General features: G+C 39.1%; 1 protein-coding gene across 1 annotated transcript; it reads left to right on the forward strand.

Moving 5' to 3' along the window:
- Positions 1-8,951: 8,951 nt before the first annotated feature.
- On the forward strand, positions 8,952-11,642 carry LOC126778998 (GTP-binding protein 2-like). Its single transcript, XM_050502750.1, has 5 exons — positions 8,952-9,088; positions 9,153-9,598; positions 10,306-10,401; positions 10,843-10,970; positions 11,488-11,642. Exons 2-5 carry the CDS (start codon positions 9,290-9,292, stop codon positions 11,528-11,530), a joined length of 576 nt encoding a protein of 191 aa, XP_050358707.1. The 5' UTR covers positions 8,952-9,088; positions 9,153-9,289; the 3' UTR covers positions 11,531-11,642.
- Positions 11,643-23,312: the final 11,670 nt, after the last annotated feature.

The following is a 23,312-nucleotide window of genomic DNA, read 5'->3' on the forward strand; positions in this document are numbered from 1 at the left end:
GCAACCAATATGACATGAACAATCTGCATGAAACAAATTGGCCATGCAATTATAGGTACATTTTTAATTAAATAATTATATCGTCAAACATGTTTCTTTCAATTTTGTATACTATGAATTATTTATTATCAATATACACGAATATGTGAATAAGAAAGTTAAAGTTCAGTCTGTAGGTTAAATAAATATAACTTATATCTTAGTCTAAACGTATGCAATGATTTTAGGTTACGAAGTGGGGGCGGCAGATTGTTCCAACATTTGGTCGCGGCGTATTTGAAGCTTCCACGAAAGGCTGCAGTACGATGTGGGTGCACAAGCAGCAAATAGGAATTCGCCCTGGTAGAGTGAGTTGAATTTACGGCCGATGACCACAAAAGCTTATCATAGAGATATCCTGGTGATTTGGATTTTATGACTCCGAATAGAAGTAAAGCGAAATGCAATTGTCCGCGGTAGTCAGTCCTTAAAGATTTGGCTTCATTAATGTAAGGCGTTACATGAGCACGTGGCGGAATGTTAAAACAATAACGAGCGCAGGCATTCTGTACTTTTTGAATGGCCGTTTTTGAGCGAGCAAGCATTCGTGGCCCAATCACTGTATCGGCATAATTTAATTTTGACAGCACCAGCGACTCACACAGTGTAAGACGTAATTCGTTTGATAGAGACTCTCGTACACGGTACAGTAATTTTAAACGGTAAAAACAGTTACGAACGGTATTATTTACTTGTTTTTCAAAACGCAAGTTTTCGTCCATAATGACGCCTAGATTTTTAGCTTCGGTGACTCTTTCAATAATTTCATCGTTTATAGATATAATAGGGCTATAACTAGATAATTGTTTAATTTGTTTGTTTGTGCCAAATATCATATATTTAGTCTTCCTCGCATTTAAAACTAGGGTGTGGGATTGTGACCATGCAAATATTCTATTTAAATCATCATTTAAGTTTTTAACGGCAGCCTCTAGGTTCGACAAGTGAAATGATGTATAAACTTGTAAATCGTCCGCATAAACATGACAATCACTATTTATAATACAACTCGTTACGTCCGCCGTATATAATATAAATAATAAAGGCCCCAAGATTGAGCCTTGGGGCAAGCCTCGTGTTACTGGACGACACGGAGAACACGCTATAGTGCCATCTTCACCTATTAATTCCACTGATTGTCTTCTATAAGTTAAATAACTTGAAAACCAATCTATAGCGGTTTTATCAAAATCATAGTACGCCAGTTTTGCAACAAGTAAAGAGATATTTATAGTTTCAAACGCTCGAGAGTAATCTAACAAAACCAGCAGGGTAACTTTACCGGAGTCCTGGGCACTAAGTATGTCATCTACAACCGTGGTGAGTGCGGTAGTAGTACTACGATGCTTTCTAAAGCCAGATTGAACATCAGGTAGGATATTATTGTTTTCTAGAAATTCAGATAGTTGGATGTAGACTACTTTTTCCAGTACTTTAGATAAACATGGGAGTATGCTGATAGGACGCAAATCAGACAACGAAACTGGATTATTCAATTTTGGTATAGGTTTAATAAGAGCCTCCCTCCATAGGACAGGAAAGTTGCTAGACTGAATAGATTTATTGATAATTTTTGTTATAGCAGGGAGGGAGGAAGAAAGTGTCATCAAAATCATGTCCAAAGAGATTCCGTCCTTACCGATGGCGTTCGATTTGAGCTTATGGATAATTTTTGACACAGTATCTTCATTAACGGTTTTTAGGTGGAAGGTTTCTGTACAGAATTTTGATGAAGAATACTTTTGAATAATTTGCGGGGAGACATAATCATTACCAGGAATATTTAGAAAATGATTGTTTATAACCTGAGGATCGTTAAGATGACTAGGTAAGATTAGATCCGAATTAGGTTTTACCTCAAGGTGGTTTTTAAAATGTTTCCACATGACTTTAGAGTTTTTTTAAATTACAATTAATGTATGAGTTAAAGTAGGCATTTCTTTCATTTGCAATTGCATCATCTACAATTTTTTTCATTTTTTTATAATTTTCTCTATTGGCCTCACTCTCATCTATACGCAATTTGCAATGAGCTTCATCGCGACATTTCATCATACGTTTAATAGCAAAAGTAATCCAAGGGTAATGATTATGTCTTATATATATGGTTTTAAGGGGAGCTAAGGTGTCAAAAATATGCATTATGTTAGTTGTAAAATGAGAAACGAGAAAATCTGTACAATAATCGGGATTAGAATATGTATGCCAGTCAATGCATTCCAACAGGACCTTAAGCTGGTCTATGTTTATATCTCTAATAGGTCTTAATAGCTTTTTCCTCGGGCGAATTTTTTCTTTCACAATATTAAGCTCAAATGAAAGGAAAGAATGACTACTCAGACTATTTACATAATCGACATTAACCTTAATATGGTTTATATTTGAACAGACAAGGTCAATCAACGTTTCGCTATGGCTAGTAAAATGTGTCGGCTCGGAAACGTGTTGTATTAAGCTAAAATAATCCAAAAAGTTGTTAAAAAGGATTGAGTGATTGTCTTGTTTATTCAGGAGATTAATGTTGAAATTATCCAATAAAATAATATAATCATAAAGGGGCAAAGACGCAATCGATTCGATTAAAGCATCTAGGAATTCTTGCACGTTTAACCATGGTGGTCTATAAGCTGTACCAATTATAATAGTTTTATTACTATGCCGAGTCCTAAGCCACATCTGTTCAACCCTAGATTCAATTGGATATTTGAGAATCTGTGTAGACAGCCCTCGTCTGATATAAAATCCTACACCGCCGCCACGCGAACGCATTGTTTCCGGTCTGGGTATATGACACAGACGGTAACCCGCGACCTTCGGTGCGCGCCCCTCCTCTCCACCCCGAAGCCATGTCTCGTTAAGAGCCAAAATGTCAACGTTGTGTCGTTCTAAGGCAACTAATAATTCTTCGTGGTGTGTACTAAGTGAACCAGGGTTTAAAAATCCAATTTTAATATTTTTTACGCCCCCCATTTATAGTGTACTATAACAGTAAATGCATTGGAAGATAAGTACCATTGAAAACACCCATATATGCTTATAAAATTAGGCTTACACATATATAAACATGATGTATACGTGATTGTTCTCGTATATGCACATATACTTATATATAAAGTTCCTAATATTAAAGATTTTAAAATTATTAGAAAAACGTAATTGGATGGCTTTAAAGATATGTTAAAATAATTTATTTCAATGTATATCACATGGGAGCTTTTGAATGTCACACCACTTTTTGTAATAAAACTATAATAATGCAAATTGCCATAAATATTTAAAATTACAAAAGGTAAAATGTTTTTCATCATATCATTACTAGATTTAAAAATAATTAAATATAATAATTTACAATAATACAGTAATAAAAACTTTTCATTAGAGTATCGATACAGAGCTTTGAAGCAAACAACATAGTATCTATAATAAAAGTAACTTAGAATAAAGAAACTCTTAAAATTCAAATTTAGCTGTCTCCAAAAATTTTTTTGATGTCACCCTCTCCTCGTACTCGGTGCACTGGGGCATCAAAGGTACGTCTAACATAAATGCGCCCGCCCTTCGTCCAAATGTATTTCCAACCTTTATTCCGGCCTTCTTCTTTGGCTTTGAAAAATATGAATTTATTTAATTTCGTAAGGCGCTCATTGAAACGGTAGAAACGGCGCGGCTCTCCGTCTATAACGCTCGAGGAGTCGGCGCCTCGTCGTACACGCGCCGCTCGTAACATATCATCGCGCAATGCGCGCCGCGTCAACCGTACAGTGATAGGACGCGGGCGCGGCTACTCGCCGCTACTCAAAGTATCGCGACGCGGACCCGATCGCTGCGCGCTCACAATGTGACAATTTGAATCACATTTTCTCCGGACTTTTCTGCCAAGCCTGATATCTCCAGATCATTAGAGAAGCATTCTTGCTCCCGGTCATTAAGCTCAGAACGAAGTTGAGCAAGTACTTCATGAGAGATACCGTCCCGGTTCAGGCTGCTACCTGCTTTCTGCTGCTCCAATGAAGATAAACGCTCCTCAATAATGTCCACGCGATTATTAAATTCTGTGATACAGGAATTTAATTTGGCTAGCTCGAGTCTAAAAGATGTCATCTCTCCAGAGACCATGGCTAATTCGGCTCTTAACAATTTTATTTCTCGGACCAGAGAGGATTCATCGGACGAATTTGCGTTAAGTTCCTCATCATTTCTTTCAGCGTTAGCAAGGGAGGAAGAAGCCGACAAACATTTAATGGAACCATTGTTTTTGCAACTACGACACATCCATTTTTGGGGGATACGAGATTCCGGGCTGAGATTTACGCAAGCCCTATGGAACATTGATGGACATTTCGTACACTTAGCGCCATCTGACGCAGACAGGAATTTACCACAATGATGACATTTATTTGCCATAATGTCGTATTGATTACATATAATAGTTCTCGAGATGACTACTAGGTGGCACTATAGATTAAGTCTCTTGTGTCTTAATAATTATATTTTGTACAACTATTGTGTAATTTGTTTATTTTCACTAAATATGAATATTAATAAAAATGAAACCTGTATATAAAAGTTGTGTATCCAGATTATAACACACACACTGTTTCACTATTTTTATAGTTCAATTACTTATATTTAGTTATTGCTTTATTAGGAGGGTAAACACAAACGAACAGCTGATTGTGATACAGAGTTTTTGCTTCAAAACACTACTTCACTGTAATTTATCACTTTAAATTTATTTGAATACTATAAACTGATACTGAAGTAATCTAGTAATACGGATTGATTATACCGGAAACTACTAAAATATTTTATTATCAACAAAAAAACTAGGAGTCGAATCAGCTGACACCGCCGTTCGTGAAAAACCAACTGTTCCAACTTTCTCTCTCTTCGGGAAGTGTGCCGGAGGCTTGGAGAAGAGCTAATGTGCAAGCGGTTCCCAAAAAAGGGGATCGGTCTGACCCGGCAAATTATCGGCCAATAGCTATCACCTCAGTACTTTGTAAGGTGATGGAACGGATTTTAAACAACCAACTGATCCATTACCTAGAAGATCACTGTCTAATTAATGATCGTCAGTACGGGTTTCGACCAAAACGGTCCACAGGTGATCTTCTAGCGTACGTAACACACCTCTGGGGTGAAGCTATCGACAAGCATGGAGAATCGTTGGCTGTCAGCCTCGATATCTCCAAGGCTTTCGACAGGGTCTGGCACAGAAGTCTTCTCTCCAAGCTACCGGCATATGGTCTGCCTGCTCAGCTATGCACCTGGATTGCCAGCTTCCTACACAAGCGTAGCCTTCGTGTTTTAGTAGATGGTAGCGCTTCACAATTCTATGTAGTGAATGCTGGGGTCCCCCAGGGATCTGTGCTATCTCCCACACTCTTTCTTTTGCATATCAATGATATGCTCTCCCTTGGGAACATACATTGCTATGCAGATGATAGTACAGTGCATGGTGGATACCACGGACGCGCAGTGGCTGGGCGGGCGGAAACTGAGGAGAGGCGGGAGAATCTTGTCATTGAACTCGATAGGACGTTAGAGCTCATCGCCAAATGGGGCTCTGATAATCTTGTTGAGTTTAATGCCAAGAAAACACAGGTATGCGCTCTCACGGCGAAAAAGTCATTTTTTTTTTAAAAAAAACATTTTCCCCTCTTCCCTCCCTCTGTGGTACTCCGCTGGTGATGCAAAGCAAAATCGCCATGCTGGGGATTGACGTTCGCTGCGACCTTAGTCCAAGGGATTACATCGAGGCTATTATAAAAACAGCTTCACGGAAACTCGGAGTTCTGAACAAGATGCGGCGCTTTTTCACGCCACAACAACTGTGCCTGCTGTAGAAAACACAGGTACGGTCTTGCGTGGAATATTGCTTGCACCTTTGGGATGGCTCCGCTAAGTACCTACTTGAGGCCTTGGACCGGTTGCAGCGACGTGCCGCACGCATTATTGGCGACGTAAAGGTCACAAACACCCTTGAACCTTTACAATTGCGTCGTGAGATAGCAGCACTGAGCGCTTTCTATCGACTGTATCACGGCGAGTGCTCTGAGGAATTATTCTCTCTAATCCCTGCTTCCCCCTTCCTTCTTAAGTCCACGCGAGCTGGTTCTCGATGTCACCGCCTAACTGTGACATCAATTCCATCGCGTACAAAGAAATTTGGCAACTCCTTTCTTTGTCGCACTTCCAAAAAATGGAATTCCTTACCAGCTCACGTGTTCCCCTCCTCTTACAACCCGGGTTCCTTCAAACGAGGCGTGAAGAGGCATCTTGCGGGCCGGCAAGGCGAAGGCGGCTAGTGCAGAACGTTTTTCCCGTCTGTACTGGCCGTCGTCGCGTTTGGACTCTACTACCACTTACCATCAGGTGGAGTAGAGTCATTTGCCCTCCCGGCGAATATAAAAAAAAAAAAAAAAGAATACTATAAACTGATACTGAAGTAATCTAGTAATACGGATTGATTATATCGGAAACTACTAAAATATTTTATTATCAACAAAAAAACTAGGAGTCGAATCAGCTGACACCGCCGTTCGTGACGTCACTGATCCTCCATATACTTCAAAAAGCCATAATCCTTAACACCTGCCGTATCACCCGAAAGTTTATATCATCATCCACTTTATCATCAACGTTTTTAATATAAGCAACACTCCTTAACGCTTGGCTGCAGCCCGCGTTTTCGGTTTAAGCTCTTCGAAAGAAGAGAAACTTTAAAAGTTAAATAGAAATAATAATAATAATAATATTGGACATTATTCACACACGGTCATCTGATCTCAAATTAAGCAGAGCTTGTGTTATGGAAACCAGACAACTGATATACTACATATACTACTTTTCTTTTGTAAATACATACTTATATAGATAATTACACCCAGACTCAGGACAAACAGACATGTTCATGCACACAAATGTCTGTCCTGGGTGGGAATCGAACCCACGACCTTTGGCATGAAAGGCAAGTAACTACCAACCACGCCAACCGGCTCGCCAAAAAATCAATACGTCAATACTATCGAAAAATCATTGATTATCGATAGTCCAAAACTATCGATTTTATCGATAATGGACTATCGACATGCAACACTACCCGGTATTACTTATACCTAAAATGAAAGTCATATAATGTATTACATTCATATAATCAGGGTAATGTCGTCAACTACGGTTGTTCCGAGCTGATGACAGCGGAGCGCATCGGAGAGAGGAGCGCCAAGCTGGTGTCTTTCCTGAACCTGGCGGGCCACAGCAAGTACCAACGCACCACGCTCCACGGGCTCACGGGTTACTCCCCGCACTACGCCATGCTCGTTGTAAGTATGTTTATTTATTACTAGTTCCCATACGTGTTCCCATACATTTTTACAAACAGCTCAAAATCAAAATAATTTATTCAGGTAATAATATATAAATCTAACACCGGCTCAAACTGTAGATCCTACTAAAAATAATCGGCAAAAAACTAAACTCTTTTGCTACAATTAAACTATGTAAGAGTTTAAACACAATTTTTTATCATATTTATAAACCCTTATCGAGCAATACGTCTTATTAATGAAAGTTTTTTTTAAGAGAGAGAGAGTTGGTTCCTCCTAACTGGCCTAGGCCAGTCTGGGTACGGGCCGCGGGGTTGCCCCCTAACCTGTCGTGTCTTTAATTTTTGGCCCGAGGGGCCAGGGTCACAGCGACCCAGTGGCTGTAAGTTTTTTAATTCAGCTACAAGATAATATTATAGATGGCACTGTAGTCATATTATCAACTTGTACTATAAAGTTTTTTTTTTATTTCTAGATTTCGGCAACAGCCGGTATAACTCGCATCACAGAAGAACACATCGGTCTTCTGCTGGCTTTGGACATGCCGTTCTTCGCAGTCATCAACAAATGTGAACTGGTTAGCAACATCAATGCTGTTGTAGCGAGGCTGACTCAATTGTTGGAACCCGCTAATAAGGTCAGTGATTTTATTTTAAAAAGCATCTATAAAGACTAGCTTATAAACTAGGTTATTATTTCTTACATCAATGCTTTTGGGTGATGGTGACCACTTACCATCAGGTGGCCCAATTGCACACATTTAACATAAAGAGAAGTCGGGGGGGTGGGGGGTGGGGGGAATTTACTTTCCCATTTATAATATTTGTATATATTGTAATTGGAAATATGCAGGTTTCCTCGCGATGTTCTTCAAGGAGCACGAGATGATAAATCAGGGATGCTGTATAATTTATAGATTTATTTAAATTTAAAGTAATGGTATATATTGGTATTATTACAGAAACCGCTGTTAATAACTGACGAGAATATGGCAAGGAACTGCGTTGCGCCGCAAAAGTCGATACTGGACAACATAGACAATCTAGACGAGGAAATCAAAAAGGATGAGGAGTGAGTAGCTTCACAGGCCTTTATTTAACCCGAAGTGTTTCTGGGTGAACTCTTATGTATGACCTTAAGACGAGTTCCATACTATTGGTAATGGTAATAGTATTGTCTATAGCTACGCCAACCACCCTTGCTAGATACTTGCCTTTCACGCCAAAGGTTGTGAGTTCGGTTCCCACTCAGGACAGACAATTGTGTGCATTAACATGTCTGTTTTTCCTGAGTCTGTGTGTAATTGTCTATACAATAGTATATCAGTTGTCTGGTTGCCATAGTACAAGCTCTGCTTAGTTTCGGATCAGATATATATGTATAGTTGAACGCAAATCACAGTAGTGTCGGCCGGCAGGGTGGCCGTGTTCCCGGTAAGCTGCGTGCGCGGCGCCGGCCTCAACGCGCTGCACGCGTGCCTGCTGGCGCTGGCTCCGCGCCGCGACCTGCACCGCCCCGAGGACTTGAGTGAACCATATGTTGCGCAGTTGACTAGTATCCTTTTTATTAAATTATAAATGTTATAATTTATGTCACTTTACAGGAGGCGTGCGAGTTTCAAATAGACGAAATTTTCCACGTAGGGTACTCGACGGGGCCCGTCGTGGGGGGACTGCTCGCGCGAGGGCGACTCTACGAGGGCGACGAAATTATCATAGGTGCGTTGCGTTCTGTTAGTTTTGAGATGAATAGAGCGACGTATATTTAACACCCCTCCCCCAGGACCTCTGGAGTCCGGCGAGTTCGCGGAGATATCCGTGCGCACGATATACCGCAACCGCGTCCCGTGCGGCAGCGTGCGCGCGGGACAGTCGGCGTCGCTGGGCCTGGGGCGCTTTCCGCCGGGACTGCGGCAGGGCATGTTGCTGCTAGCGCGGCCGGGGGGCTACGCCGCGGGACTATCAGAACTAGTCCACTCGTCGCAAGCTTCGGAGAAGAATCAAAAGAACGCGAGGAGACAGAACAAGAATATCCTCCAGGACATCGCCAACGTGAAGAACAGCCTCACGAAGACTTCGGACACGAAGTGCACGAACGTGTACGTGTCGGACGACGGGAGCAAGTACAGCGACGCGCACGTGTCGAGCGACACGCAGGACAAGTGCGTGTGTGACGACCTGGTGTTCCTCGAAGACCCAAACGACCCTAGACGCTGTATATACTTTCAGGTGAGCAGAAAACTCTACTCGTTTTTAAAAGATTAGCAAACCTTAGATATGCGATTCCACGCGATTCGCTACCAGCTCTGCTGTATTGTACACCACAAACACTTCTCGATCAATATATCTCTATATATAACACGACACTGTCACACTTAACTACTTATATACACTTTAGTTTTACTTACAAAGTTCCGATAACAACTTCACAGATAACCAAAACGCTAAATTTTTCGCGAATCCATAGTCAATACCACAGAATATTAAGATTTCGACCAAATTTCAAGGTCAAAGTGGCTTATATACTCTACTTGCTATTGGAATCGACTATAGACTTGTATATGTTTGCACAGCACATTGTGTGTGTGTGTGTTTTTTATCCGTAACAGCACGTGAATGTCCTACTGCTGGGCTAAAGGCCTCCTCTCCCTTTTTTGAGGAGAAGGTTTGGAGCTTATTCCACCACGCTGCTCCAGTGCGGTTTGGTAAATACACATGTGGCAGAATTTCAGTGAAATTAGACACATGCAGGTTTCCTCACGATGTTTTCCTTCATCGTAAAGTACGAGATGACTTATAATCACAAATTAAGTACATGAAAATTCAGTGGTGCCTGGATCATCTCGGCTGTTTTTTTATATGCTAGCAATATTAGCACAGACTGTGCAATATAATATGTAATGCGGTCATGAATTAAATTTGATTGAATGTAACAGGCATCCGTGCATGTCCTGAGACACTCCACGGCCATCTACCCAGGGTTCCAGTCCTCTGTGCATGTCGGGAACGTGCGTCAGACGGCCATTATCGAGGTAACGAATACATACATCAAACTCACTTGGCGGAATGGAATTAAATAGTTTAATTTTGGTATAATTTGTGGTGTTGCGTAAAATACTTAAGTATGATAATGATATTTATTTTTTTATGTTATATTCCTGTTTAGCGGTAAAATATCTGATAAGTGGGTGGTACCTACCCAGGCGGGTTTGCATAATGCCCTTACCACCAGTTACCACACACACTTATAATATATTCTGCCACCAAACAGCAATAGCATTGTTGTTGGTGAGTAAAACAGTGTAACTACAGGCACGAGGGACATAACATCTTAGTTCCCAAGGTTGGTGACGCATTGGTGATGTAAGCGATGGTTAATATTTATTGCGGTGTCAATGTCTATGGGCGGTGGTGACCACTTACCATCGGGTTGCTCATCTCATCGCTGACCACGGATATATTTTTCGCTTTAGGGTATAATGTCTCCGAACAACGTGCTGAGGGCGGGCGAGGGGGCCTCCGTGCTGTTCAGGTTCGCCCGCTGTCCGGAGTACCTCGTGCGGGGCCGCCGGCTGCTGTTCACGGCGGGGCTGGGGACCAGGTACCTCTCAACGAACCCAACGATAACTTCTAATTACAGTTGAATTGTTGAGCCAATAAAGTATATCGTCAGCTCAGTGTTGGTATCCGAGATTGCTAGCTCCACTGACTTTCACACATTTAATTTATAAGTGTTCGGTGAAGGAAATCCATGCATCGAAGCAGGTTGTGGAATAAGCTCAAACCTTCTCCTGAGAAGGAGAGGTTTTAGCCCAGCTGTGGGACATTTATATACTGTAACTGTTTTGAATCATGTTGGAATAAGTTTTGTTCTTAAGAAGAGATATCTTCGACCAACAGACACTTTTGTACTTTACTAGCAAAACCCGGAAGGTGGCTGTTAATGTGGTACAGCGCCATCTAGCGGCGTTACAACGAAGTGGATATTATAAAATCATCCATGAGACATTCATCTAAATTTCAACTATAATGGTGATTCAAACGGTCCGAACTCTATTAATCACAAACAGATACACAAACAGCCATTTTTATATATTAACGAAATTGTTTTGTTACAGAGCCATCGGCCGGGTCACGCAAACCTTCCCGTACATACCATGAATTCTATAGAACACGGCTCCAATGTAAAATTCGAGATCTCTCTAGAATATTCTAGATAAATTAAATATATTAATTGTATCTGTAACCAGTTTTCTTGTCGTGTTCACTTCATGATTGCGTGGGGGGCGTTTCGCCTTGCGGATTAAATTACAAAAAACGACAAACGATGATAGTATTTTTATGTTACATAAAAACAGTGTTGCCAACCTCTTAGAAGCATCCTCCTGACGGATGAATTGAAATAAATACAAAATACATTTATAATATGATGTTAAAAAAAAGCAAATCAAGTACTGCAAGTAGCATTAGTAAACTTGAAATATACTCAATTAAATGAAGCTGAAGAGTTAATCCCCGGAGAAAATTTCTTTAAAAAATGTTCCTCCTAAAAAATGTCTAACCTGAAAATATCCTATTTGATTTCATCTGACATAGCCTTATTTAGGGGTAAAACCCCCAAGTTGGCAACACTGTATAAAAAAAATGTGGACCATCCATATAAACTTTCATATATTTAACACTAGCGGACAAATTTTTAATAAAGCATCATACGTGATCGAGCAAATTTTCACTCATAACTCATTTTTATTCAGTCAGTTAATTAATCAGTGTCAGAGTTTTTATTACGTATATAACATACATGCAAAACGTCTATGCTTATGTATAAATAATATTGCAATATATAAAGGCTTATATATATATGACAATATAATACATCCAATTTCTAGTTAATATTAAACAATTATATAACTAGGTTTATGAAATAACGTACATACACAATGGATATTACATCTTGGTTCCCAATGTTGGTGGCACATTGACAATATAAATGATGGTTAATATTTCTTAAAACGCCAATGACGCGGTGGAGAATTACCACCAAAATTACATTAGCCTTCCTATTCGAAATTAAAAAAGAGAAACAGAAATCGCAACAGTAAAAGGTTATAAATCTTTATAATTGAAAATATAGTATTTATTTTAATATAGTATATTCCAATCGTAGGAGTAAATATAAACTAACTTTATATTTCCATATCCCGTGATAGTCGCTAACAGCTCAGTTTAACTACTTTCTCGAATAAAACGCAATTTTTTCGCAAATCCATAATGAATATCACAGATAACTCAAAATCTCGACCAATGATATCGCGCCAATTCAATGTCGGTTGTTAATTTGCCTTTGTCTACTCTTGTGGCTTTAATACACTAGTTATTTTCTATTTAAATGAAATAACATATTTATATGCATACATATATAACGTACCTGTTTTTAAAATGATAATCACGCCCCAAGGAACAAATCTTTAGGTTTGTATATTTTTTTTTTTGTTAATGGTAGCTCTTACAATGCCGATGTTACTTTTGCATTAAGCCGCGCTGATATGTAAGACTCCAATAACAATTGATTAAAAATTTAAAACAATAATGTTGTACGGTAAAATAATTTTTGTATTTATTAAAAAAAAAAAAAAAAACATGCTTAGCATTTTAAAAACACAAACGTCATGACGCCATTTTGAATTACAATTTTGGCGCCATTAATATAATCACTACCTCAAGAGGTAAACCAAAATTAGCTTTCATATTTTTGTATTTAAACTTTGTACATTAAATGATATATCCAGTTCCTGTTTATAAATTGCAATTTTAAGTTAATGATACATATTTATATAACATTACGATATCTAACTATCAATGATCGGATTATTTAATGCCGATTTTACTTTAGACGATATGACATTGAATTTTTATGATTTGTATTAATTAAAAAATTTTTATAGCTATCTGTGGTATCGATATTAATTAAACTACAATAATATTAAACATAATTTGTGTGTCAGAAAATTCTGAGTAGCAGCCCGGAGTCTGGAAGTTGGAAATAAGTACACTCCCGTGCTTCGGAAAGCACATAAAGCTGATGGTCCTGCGCCTAAACTCTTTCCGGTGGTATCGGATTGCCGTCCCATCGGATTATGAGAGTTAGGGAATAGGGAGTGCACCTGTGTTTGCGCACACACTTGTGCACTATAATATCTCCTGCGTATTTGGCTAATCAATCTTGAGATTGGCCGCCGTAGCCGAAATCGGTCTGGAGGACATTATTATTATAATTCAATTATAGATTAAAAGAGTCAATTAGTTTCAGTTAGGATTACAGTGTTAATGTACCAGGAGATCATAAACAGTGTGTCGGTCTTACCGAACGGTTAGATTAAAACTGTAAAACTCCTGGTACATTAACACTGTAATCATAACTGAAACTAATTGACTCTTTTAATCTAATCGTTCGGTGAAACCGTCTCACTGTTTATGATCTCCTGGTACATTAACACTGTAATCCTTACTGAAACTAATTGACTCTTTTAATCTAATCGTTCGGTGAGACCGACTCACTGTTTATGATCTCCTGGTACATTAACACTGTAATCCTAACTGAAACTAATTGACTCTTTTAATCTAATCGTTCGGTGAAACCGTCTCACTGTTTATGTTCTCCTGGTACATTAACAACGTAATCCTAATTCTAAATCTTTGAAACTAATAATAATAATATCCTGGGACATTTTTCACACACGGCCATCTGATCCCAGATTAAGCTCGTACAAAACTCGTGCTATGGAAACCAGACAACTGATATACTACATATACTACTTTTCTTTTGTAAATACATACTTATACAGAAAATTACACTTAGACTCAGGACAAACAGACATGTTCATGCACACAAATGTCTGTCCTGGGTGGGAATCGAACCCACAACCTTCGGCGTGAAAAGGCAAGTATCTACCAACCGCGCCAAACGTCTCGTCAAAATTAACTCTTTTAATCTAATCGTTCGGTGAGACCGACTCACTGTTTATGATCTCCTGGTACATTAACACTGTAATCCTAACTGGAACTAATTGACTCTTTTAATCTAATCGTTCGGTGAGACCGACTCACTGTTTATGATCTCCTGCTACATTAACACTGTAATCCTAACTGAAACTAATTGACTCTTTTAATCTAATCGTTCGGTGAGACCGTCTCACTGTTTATGTTCTCCTGGTACATTAACAACGTAATCCTAATTCTAAATCTTTGAAACTAATAATAATAATGTCCTGGGACATTTTTCACACACGGCCATCTGATCCCAGATTAAGCTCGTACAAAACTCGTGCTATGGAAACCTGACAACTGATATACTACATATACTACTTTTCTTTTGTAAATACATACTTATACAGAAAATTACACTTAGACTCAGGACAAACAGACATGTTCATGCACAGAAATGTCTGTCCTGGGTGGGAATCGAAACCACAACCATCGGCGTGAAAAGGCAAGTATCTATTAACCGCGCCAAACGTCTAGTCAAAATTAACTCTTTTAATCTAATCGTTCGGTAAGACAGACTCATTGTTTATGATCTCCTAGTACATTAATACTGTAATCCTATCTGAAACTAATTGACTCTTTTAATCTAATCGTTCGGTGAGACCGACACACTGTTTATGATCTCCTGGTACATTAACACTGTAATCCTAACTGAAACTAATTGACTCTTTTAATCTAATCGTTCGGTGAGACCGTCTCACTGTTTATGATCTCCTGGTACATTAACACTGTAATCCTAACTGAAACTAATTGACTCTTTTAATCTAATCGTTCGGTGAAACCGTCTCACTGTTTATGTTCTCCTGGTACATTAACAACGTAATCCTAATTCTAAATCTTTGAAACTAATAATAATAATATCCTGGGACATTTTTCACACACGGCCATCTGATCCCAGATTAAGCTCGTACAAAACTCGTGCTATGGAAACCAGACAACTGATATACTACATATACTACTTTTCTTTTGTAAATACATACTTATACAGAAAATTACACTTAGACTCAGGACAAACAGACATGTTCATGCACACAAATGTCTGTCCTGGGTGGGAATCGAACCCACAACCTTCGGCGTGAAAAGGCAAGTATCTACCAACCGCGCCAAACGTCTCGTCAAAATTAACTCTTTTAATCTAATCGTTCGGTGAGACCGACTCACTGTTTATGATCTCCTGGTACATTAACACTGTAATCCTAACTGGAACTAATTGACTCTTTTAATCTAATCGTTCGGTGAGACCGACTCACTGTTTATGATCTCCTGCTACATTAACACTGTAATCCTAACTGAAACTAATTGACTCTTTTAATCTAATCGTTCGGTGAGACCGTCTCACTGTTTATGTTCTCCTGGTACATTAACAACGTAATCCTAATTCTAAATCTTTGAAACTAATAATAATAATGTCCTGGGACATTTTTCACACACGGCCATCTGATCCCAGATTAAGCTCGTACAAAACTCGTGCTATGGAAACCTGACAACTGATATACTACATATACTACTTTTCTTTTGTAAATACATACTTATACAGAAAATTACACTTAGACTCAGGACAAACAGACATGTTCATGCACAGAAATGTCTGTCCTGGGTGGGAATCGAAACCACAACCATCGGCGTGAAAAGGCAAGTATCTACTAACCGCGCCAAACGTCTAGTCAAAATTAACTCTTTTAATCTAATCGTTCGGTAAGACAGACTCATTGTTTATGATCTCCTAGTACATTAATACTGTAATCCTATCTGAAACTAATTGACTCTTTTAATCTAATCGTTCGGTGAGACCGACACACTGTTTATGATCTCCTGGTACATTAACACTGTAATCCTAACTGAAACTAATTGACTCTTTTAATCTAATCGTTCGGTGAGACCGTCTCACTGTTTATGATCTCCTGGTACATTAACACTGTAATCCTAACTGAAACTAATTGACTCTTTTAATGTAATCGTTCGGTGAGACTGACTCACTGTTTATGATCGATCTCCTGGTACATTAACACTGTAATCCTAACTGAAAGTAATTGACTCTTTTAATCTAATCGTTCGGTGAGACCGACGCACTATTTATGATCTCCTGCTACATTAACACTGTAATCCTAACTGAAACTAATTGACTCTTTTAATCTAATCGTTCGGTGAGACTGACACACTGTTTATGTTCTCCTGGTACATTAACACTGTAAGCCTAACTGAAATTAATTGACTCCTTTAATGGCCCACTGGTAAGAACGCGTGAATCTTAACCGATGATCGTGGGTTCAAACCCGGGCAAGCACCACTGAATTTTCATGTGCTTAATTTGTGATTATAATTCATCTCGTGCTTTACGGTGAAGGAAAACATCGTGAGGAAACCTGCATGTGTCTAATTTCACTGAAATTCTGCCACATGTGAATTCTACCAACCCGCATTGGAGCAGCGTGGTGGAATAAGCTCCAAACCTTCTCATCAAAAAGAGGAGAGGAGGCCTTTAGCCCAGCAGTGGGACATTCACAGGCTGTTACGGTTACGGTACTTCCGAAAGTATCGTCTTGTGTCAATATTGTCGATATTATCGATAGTTACTATAGCTCTCTGTTCACAATACTATTGATAACTCGTTTGCCTGCCTCGTTGGTCTAGTGGCTTGATATAAGACCGCAGACCCCGGAGGTCCTGGGTTCAATTCCCAGATCGGGCCAATAAAAAGTTATTGGGTTTTTCTGTTAGAAAATTCTCAGTAGCAGCCCGGAGTCCGGAAGTTGGAAGTGTGTACACTCCCGTGCCTCGGAAAGCACGTAAAGCCGTTGGTCCTGCGCTTGAACTCTTTCCGGTCGTGTCGGGTTGCCGTCCCATCGGATTATGAGAGTTAAGGAATAGGGAGTGCACCTGTGTTTGCGCACACACTTGTGCACTATAATATCTCCTGCGTAGTTGGCTAATCTCTCTTGAGAATGGCCACCGTGGCCGAAATCGGTCTGGAGGACATTATTATTATTATTAATAATATTGATAACAGCAATCCATAGGTATTCATTCGATAGTAACGATTTAATAAAACTTCATTAATAATAGTGTTGTTACTGGGCCTACTACATTACTTATCTTGAGAAAGCAATAATAATATAATAATAATAATAATGATAATACCCCACCGACGTATCTTTACGTTGCCGACGTGGTGGGGCTTGTTTTTTTTTTATATGTCCGGGAAGCGCACAACTGTGCGCTTCAATGATTCTTAGGGCTATGCCAATAGAGCTACTCATGTTGGATTGGCCTAAGATGAGAAGACAGACCAAGAGAGATACAACCCAAGCCAAGGTGGAACAGCGTACGCCGAGGGCTCCATGGCTAAGGGGGTGCTTAGTCGTTAGTATGCGAACTTTAGAGACAAGGGGACCTCTAATTTAATTTACCCTTATCACAGTGAATGCAGGGCTCTGCTGTGATTGACTTTTATGTCCCTAGCTACTCGTGGGAATAATATGATAACTAGGTCTAAAACTAAAAAATATATACAGGCAAACGAGCCATCGTTAGAAGAAGAGTCCACGCAGACTTCTAATTCATCCTCCAAATCTTTATTCCCATCAATACCCTCTTCATCACCAATTTTGTATGCATCTTCACCAAATTCATCATCAACCGGTGCTCAACTGGCGGATGTTGCACAGGAGACAAATTTTGTCAGTGAACCTGTGCCCACCACCAGTGGCGTAAAAAAACGTAAAAAATGGAGTATGGAAATGAATAAGTTCATCCTACGTACCTACCTATATCTTACAAATTTAGAATCAGACACAAATTCATATCTTTCTTCATTACGTATAAAATTTATAGATAAATATCCACATATGGAAGTAAGCAGACAGAGAATTGGTGACCAACGTTACCAAGAGCTATTATACAAAAGAAATTATTATCACAAGAAACCATTGATCAGATTTACGATGAAGTTAGAACAGAATTGCAAGTAATCCAAACTCAGATACAACAAAACGCCACAAATCTTAAAACATCCCTTAACACACTAACACGAAAACGTATGAAATGGACAAATGAATGCAATGAAGCAATTATTAGGATTTATTTCAAAATAACACAATTAGAGACTAATAGGACCGCTTATAGAAAACATTTGTATGAAGAGTTTATAATCTTATACCCAGAGTTTACACACATTACAGAGCAAAGATTAGCGGATCGACGAAGGGCAATAATAAATAATAAATATATTAAACAAGATAGATTAACACTGATTAAACAACAAGTAGCAGATGATTTACATTATACACACACACTAACCGAAGACACAGATAATGAACATTTACAAACAACAGAACAAAGTAATATTACACACTACGATGCATTCAAATCTAATTCAGCAATGCATTAAACCAAACTCACAAGCTAGGAAAATGCAAAACACTACAGTTACATGCACTGATTCCGTTACATCAACCCTTATCGATGAACAAAACATAGAAAGTATCACCCACGATCATGATGTGACCTTAGAAGTAAACACTGAAATAGAGAACACATTCGTTCATGCTCTAGAACATTTTTGTGATACTGAACCAACTAGCAGACCATACATTCCAAAACAAAGAACTTCTAAAAAGTTTTCATTAATAATGAAATACATAGATACGATGATACTGACAAAATTTGTAAACACTGATACTGATTTTATCACTCTACAGACAATAATTTACTGTGCAGCATGGACAGCAGCTAAATGTAATGGGGCAAGAATGACATTCTTAACACAAAACAACCATCAAAACAAATCATACAGAAAACCTAGCTGGCAAAGAAGATTAAATCTCGTATTAAAGACATACCTTAACTCTAAAAACATAATAAAAGCTATTAACACATTTGCCATACCCTTACTTACGTACTCTTTCGGAATAATACAATGGTCAAAAAGTGACATAAAAAAATTGCAGCGAACTATAAGCACTCACTTCACTAAATATAGGAAACATCATCCAAAATCTTGTATTCAAAGGCTCACACTACCACGCAAAGAAGGAGGAAGGGGATTAATAGACATACACAATTTACACAATAAGCAGATACTCTCACTCAGACCATACTTCCATGATAAATCCGAACACTCACCTCTACATAGACACGCAACAGAAATAGACAAAAAGCTTACACCATTAAACCTACATGACAAAAACACTCAAGTAAACGAACATATCATAAGTAAACAACAACAAATGTTGGCATGGGCTGAAAAAACACTGCATGGGAGGCACCGAGCCTATTTGAACCAACCCCACGTCGACAAAGAGAAGTCGAACGAATGGCTCAAACGAGGTGAACTGTTCCCTGACACCGAAGGTTTTATGCTCGCCATTCAAGACCAAATAATAGAAACTCGTAACTATAGGAAGTACATAATGAAGGATAATAATCAACCTACTGACTTATGTAGACAATGTAACGCAGCCTCTGAAACTATTCAGCACATAACGGGGGCTTGCAAATCTCTCGCATAGACCGATTATAAGCATCGACATGATCAAGTGGCTGCAATCATACACCAACATTTAGCATACAAATATAAACTTATAACAGAAATGAATCTATATTACAAATATAAACCGGAAAGTGTATTAGACACTAGAAACCACAAAATCTACTGGGATAGAACAATAATAACTGACAAAACTATCTGTTATAATAGACCAGATATTACCGTTCATGATAAAATCAATAGAATCGTTTATCTTATCGATATAGCCGTTCTTATTCACATAACATACAAACCACAATATCTGAAAAGTTAAGTAAATATCAAGATATCGCCATAGAAATTAAAACGCAATGGAAAGCACAAACAGTACACATAGTCCCAATAGTCCTATCATCCACAGGTATCGTGCCAAAATCCTTGACACAAAGTCTGAACACCTTACAAATGCCAGCGTATATCCTCCATATACTTCAAAAAGTCATAATCCTTAACACCTGCCGTATCACCCAAAAGTTTATATCATCATCCACTTTATCATCAACGTTTTTAATATAATCAACACTCCTTAACGCTTGGCTGCAGCCCGCGTTTTCGGTTTAAACTCTTCGAAAGAAGAGAAACTTTAAAAGTTAAATAGAAATAATAATAATATTGGACATTATTCACACACGGTCATCTGATCCCAAATTAAGCAGAGCTTGTGTTATGGAAACCAGACAACTGATATACTACATATACTACTTTTCTTTTGTAAATACATACTTATATAGATAATTACACCCAGACTCAGGACAAACAGACATGTTCATGCACACAAATGTCTGTCCTGGGTGGGAATCGAACCCACGACCTTTGGCATGAAAGGCAAGTAACTACCAACCACGCCAACCGGCTCGTCAAAAAATCAATACGTCAATACTATCGAAAAATCATTGATTATCGATAGTCCAAAACTATCGATTTTATCGATAATGGACTATCGACATGCAACACTACCCGGTATTACTTATACCTAAAATGAAAGTCATATAATGTATTACATTCATATAATCAGGGTAATGTCGTCAACTACGGTTGTTCCGAGCTGATGACAGCGGAGCGCATCGGAGAGAGGAGCGCCAAGCTGGTGTCTTTCCTGGACCTGGCGGGCCACAGCAAGTTACAACGCACCACGCTCCACGGGCTCACGGGTTACTCCCCTCACTACGCCATGCTCGTTGTAAGTATGTTTATTTATTACTAAACCCCATAAGTGTGGGGGTGGCTCAGATTTTAGGTATCCTAAGTCTTTTTCTATAGCCCTGATAACGTGTTTTCAAATTATTATTAGGTAAGGATTTTTTTGGAGTCCCATATCAAACCAAAAGTTAATTTTCATTTTATTGAATAAATATCTTATCTTATTAATACATTTTTACAAACAGCTCAAAATCAACATAATTTATTCAGGTAATAATATATAAACCTAACACTGGCTCAAACTGTAGATCCTACTAAAAATAATCGGCAAAAAACTAAACTCTTTTGCTACAATTAAACTATGTAAGAGTTTAAACACAATGAAAGTTTTTTAAGAGAGAAAGTTGGTTCCTCCTAACTGGACTAGGCCAGTCTGGGTACGGGCTGCGGGGTTGCCCCCTAACCTGTCGTGTCTTTAATTTTTGGCCCGAGGGGCCAGGGTCACAGCGACCCAGTGGCTGTAAGTTTTTTAATTCAGCTACAAGATAATATTATAGATGGCACCGTAGTCATATTATCAACTTATACTATAAAGTTTTTTTTTATTTCTAGATTTCGGCAACAGCCGGTATAACTCGCATCACAGAAGAACACATCGGTCTTCTGCTTGCTTTGGACATGCCGTTCTTCGCAGTCATCAACAAGTGTGAACTGGTTAGCAACATCAACGCTGTTGTAGCGAGGCTGGCTCAATTGTTGGAACCCGCTAATAAGGTCAGTGATTTTATTTTAAATAGCATCTATAAAGACTAGCTTATAAACTAGGTTATTATTTCTTACATCAATGCTTATGGGTGATGGTGACCACTTACCATCAGGTGGCCCAATTGCACACATATAACATAAAGAGAAGCCAGGGGGGGGGGAAAGTTTAAAAGACAAACAGATATATTTACTTTCCCATTTATAATATTAGTATATATTGTAATTGGAAACATGCAGGTTTGCTCGCGATGTTCTTCAAGGAGCACGAGATGATAAATCAGGGATGCTGTATAATTTATAGATTTATTTAAATTTAAAGTAATGGTATATATTAGTATTATTACAGAAACCGCTGTTAATAACTGACGAGAATATGGCAAGGAACTGCGTTGCGCCGCAAAAGTCGATACTGGACACCATAGACAATCTAGACGAGGAAATCAAAAAGGATGAGGAGTGAGTAGCTTCACAGGCCTTTATTTAACTCGAAGTGTTTCTGGGTGAACTCTTATGTATGACCTTAAAACGAGTTCCATACTATTGGTAATGGTAATAGTATTGTCTATAGCTACGCCAACCACCCTTGCTAGATACTTGCCTTTCACGCCAAAGGTTGTGGGTTCGGTTCCCACTCAGGACAGACAATTGTGTGCATTAACATGTCTGTTTTTCCTGAGTCTGTGTGTAATTGTCTATACAATAGTATATCAGTTTTCTGGTTGCCATAGTACAAGCTCTGCTTAGTTTCGGATCAGATATATATATATATAGTTGAACGCAAATCACAGTAGTGTCGGCCGGCAGGGTGGCCGTGTTCCCGGTAAGCTGCGTGCGCGGCGCCGGCCTCAACGCGCTGCACGCGTGCCTGCTGGCGCTGGCTCCGCGCCGCGACCTGCAACGCCCCGAGGACGTGAGTGAACCATATTTTGCCCAGTTGACTAGTATCCTTTTTATTAAATTATAAATGTTATAATTTATGTCACTTTACAGGAGGCGTGCGAGTTTCAAATAGACGAAATTTTCCACGTAGGGTACTCGACGGGGCCCGTCGTGGGGGGACTGCTCGTGCGAGGGCGACTCTACGAGGGCGACGAAATTATCATAGGTGCGTTGCGTTCTGTTAGTTGTGAGATGAATAGAGCGACGTATATTTAACCCCCCCCCCCAGGACCCGCATTGGAGCAGCGTGGTGGAATAAGCTCCAAATCTTCTCCTCAAAAAGGGAGAGGAGGCCTTAGCCCAGCAGTGGGACATTTACAGGCTGTTACTGTACTGAAACGATTTAAAAATGCTTTTTTAAATAACGTGTCTACCGCCAAATGGCATTACTTAATATTATTGTGTGCTAGTTTGAAAGATGAGTTAGACAGTGTAACTATAGGCACAAGAGACGTAATATCTTAATCCCCAAGTTTGATGACGCATTACGATGTTAGGGGTGATTAAAAGACTGTGACAAAGTCTATGGGT

The sequence above is a fragment of the Nymphalis io genome, chromosome 28 (assembly GCF_905147045.1).
Source record: "Nymphalis io chromosome 28, ilAglIoxx1.1, whole genome shotgun sequence".
Taxonomy (NCBI): domain Eukaryota; kingdom Metazoa; phylum Arthropoda; class Insecta; order Lepidoptera; family Nymphalidae; genus Nymphalis; species Nymphalis io.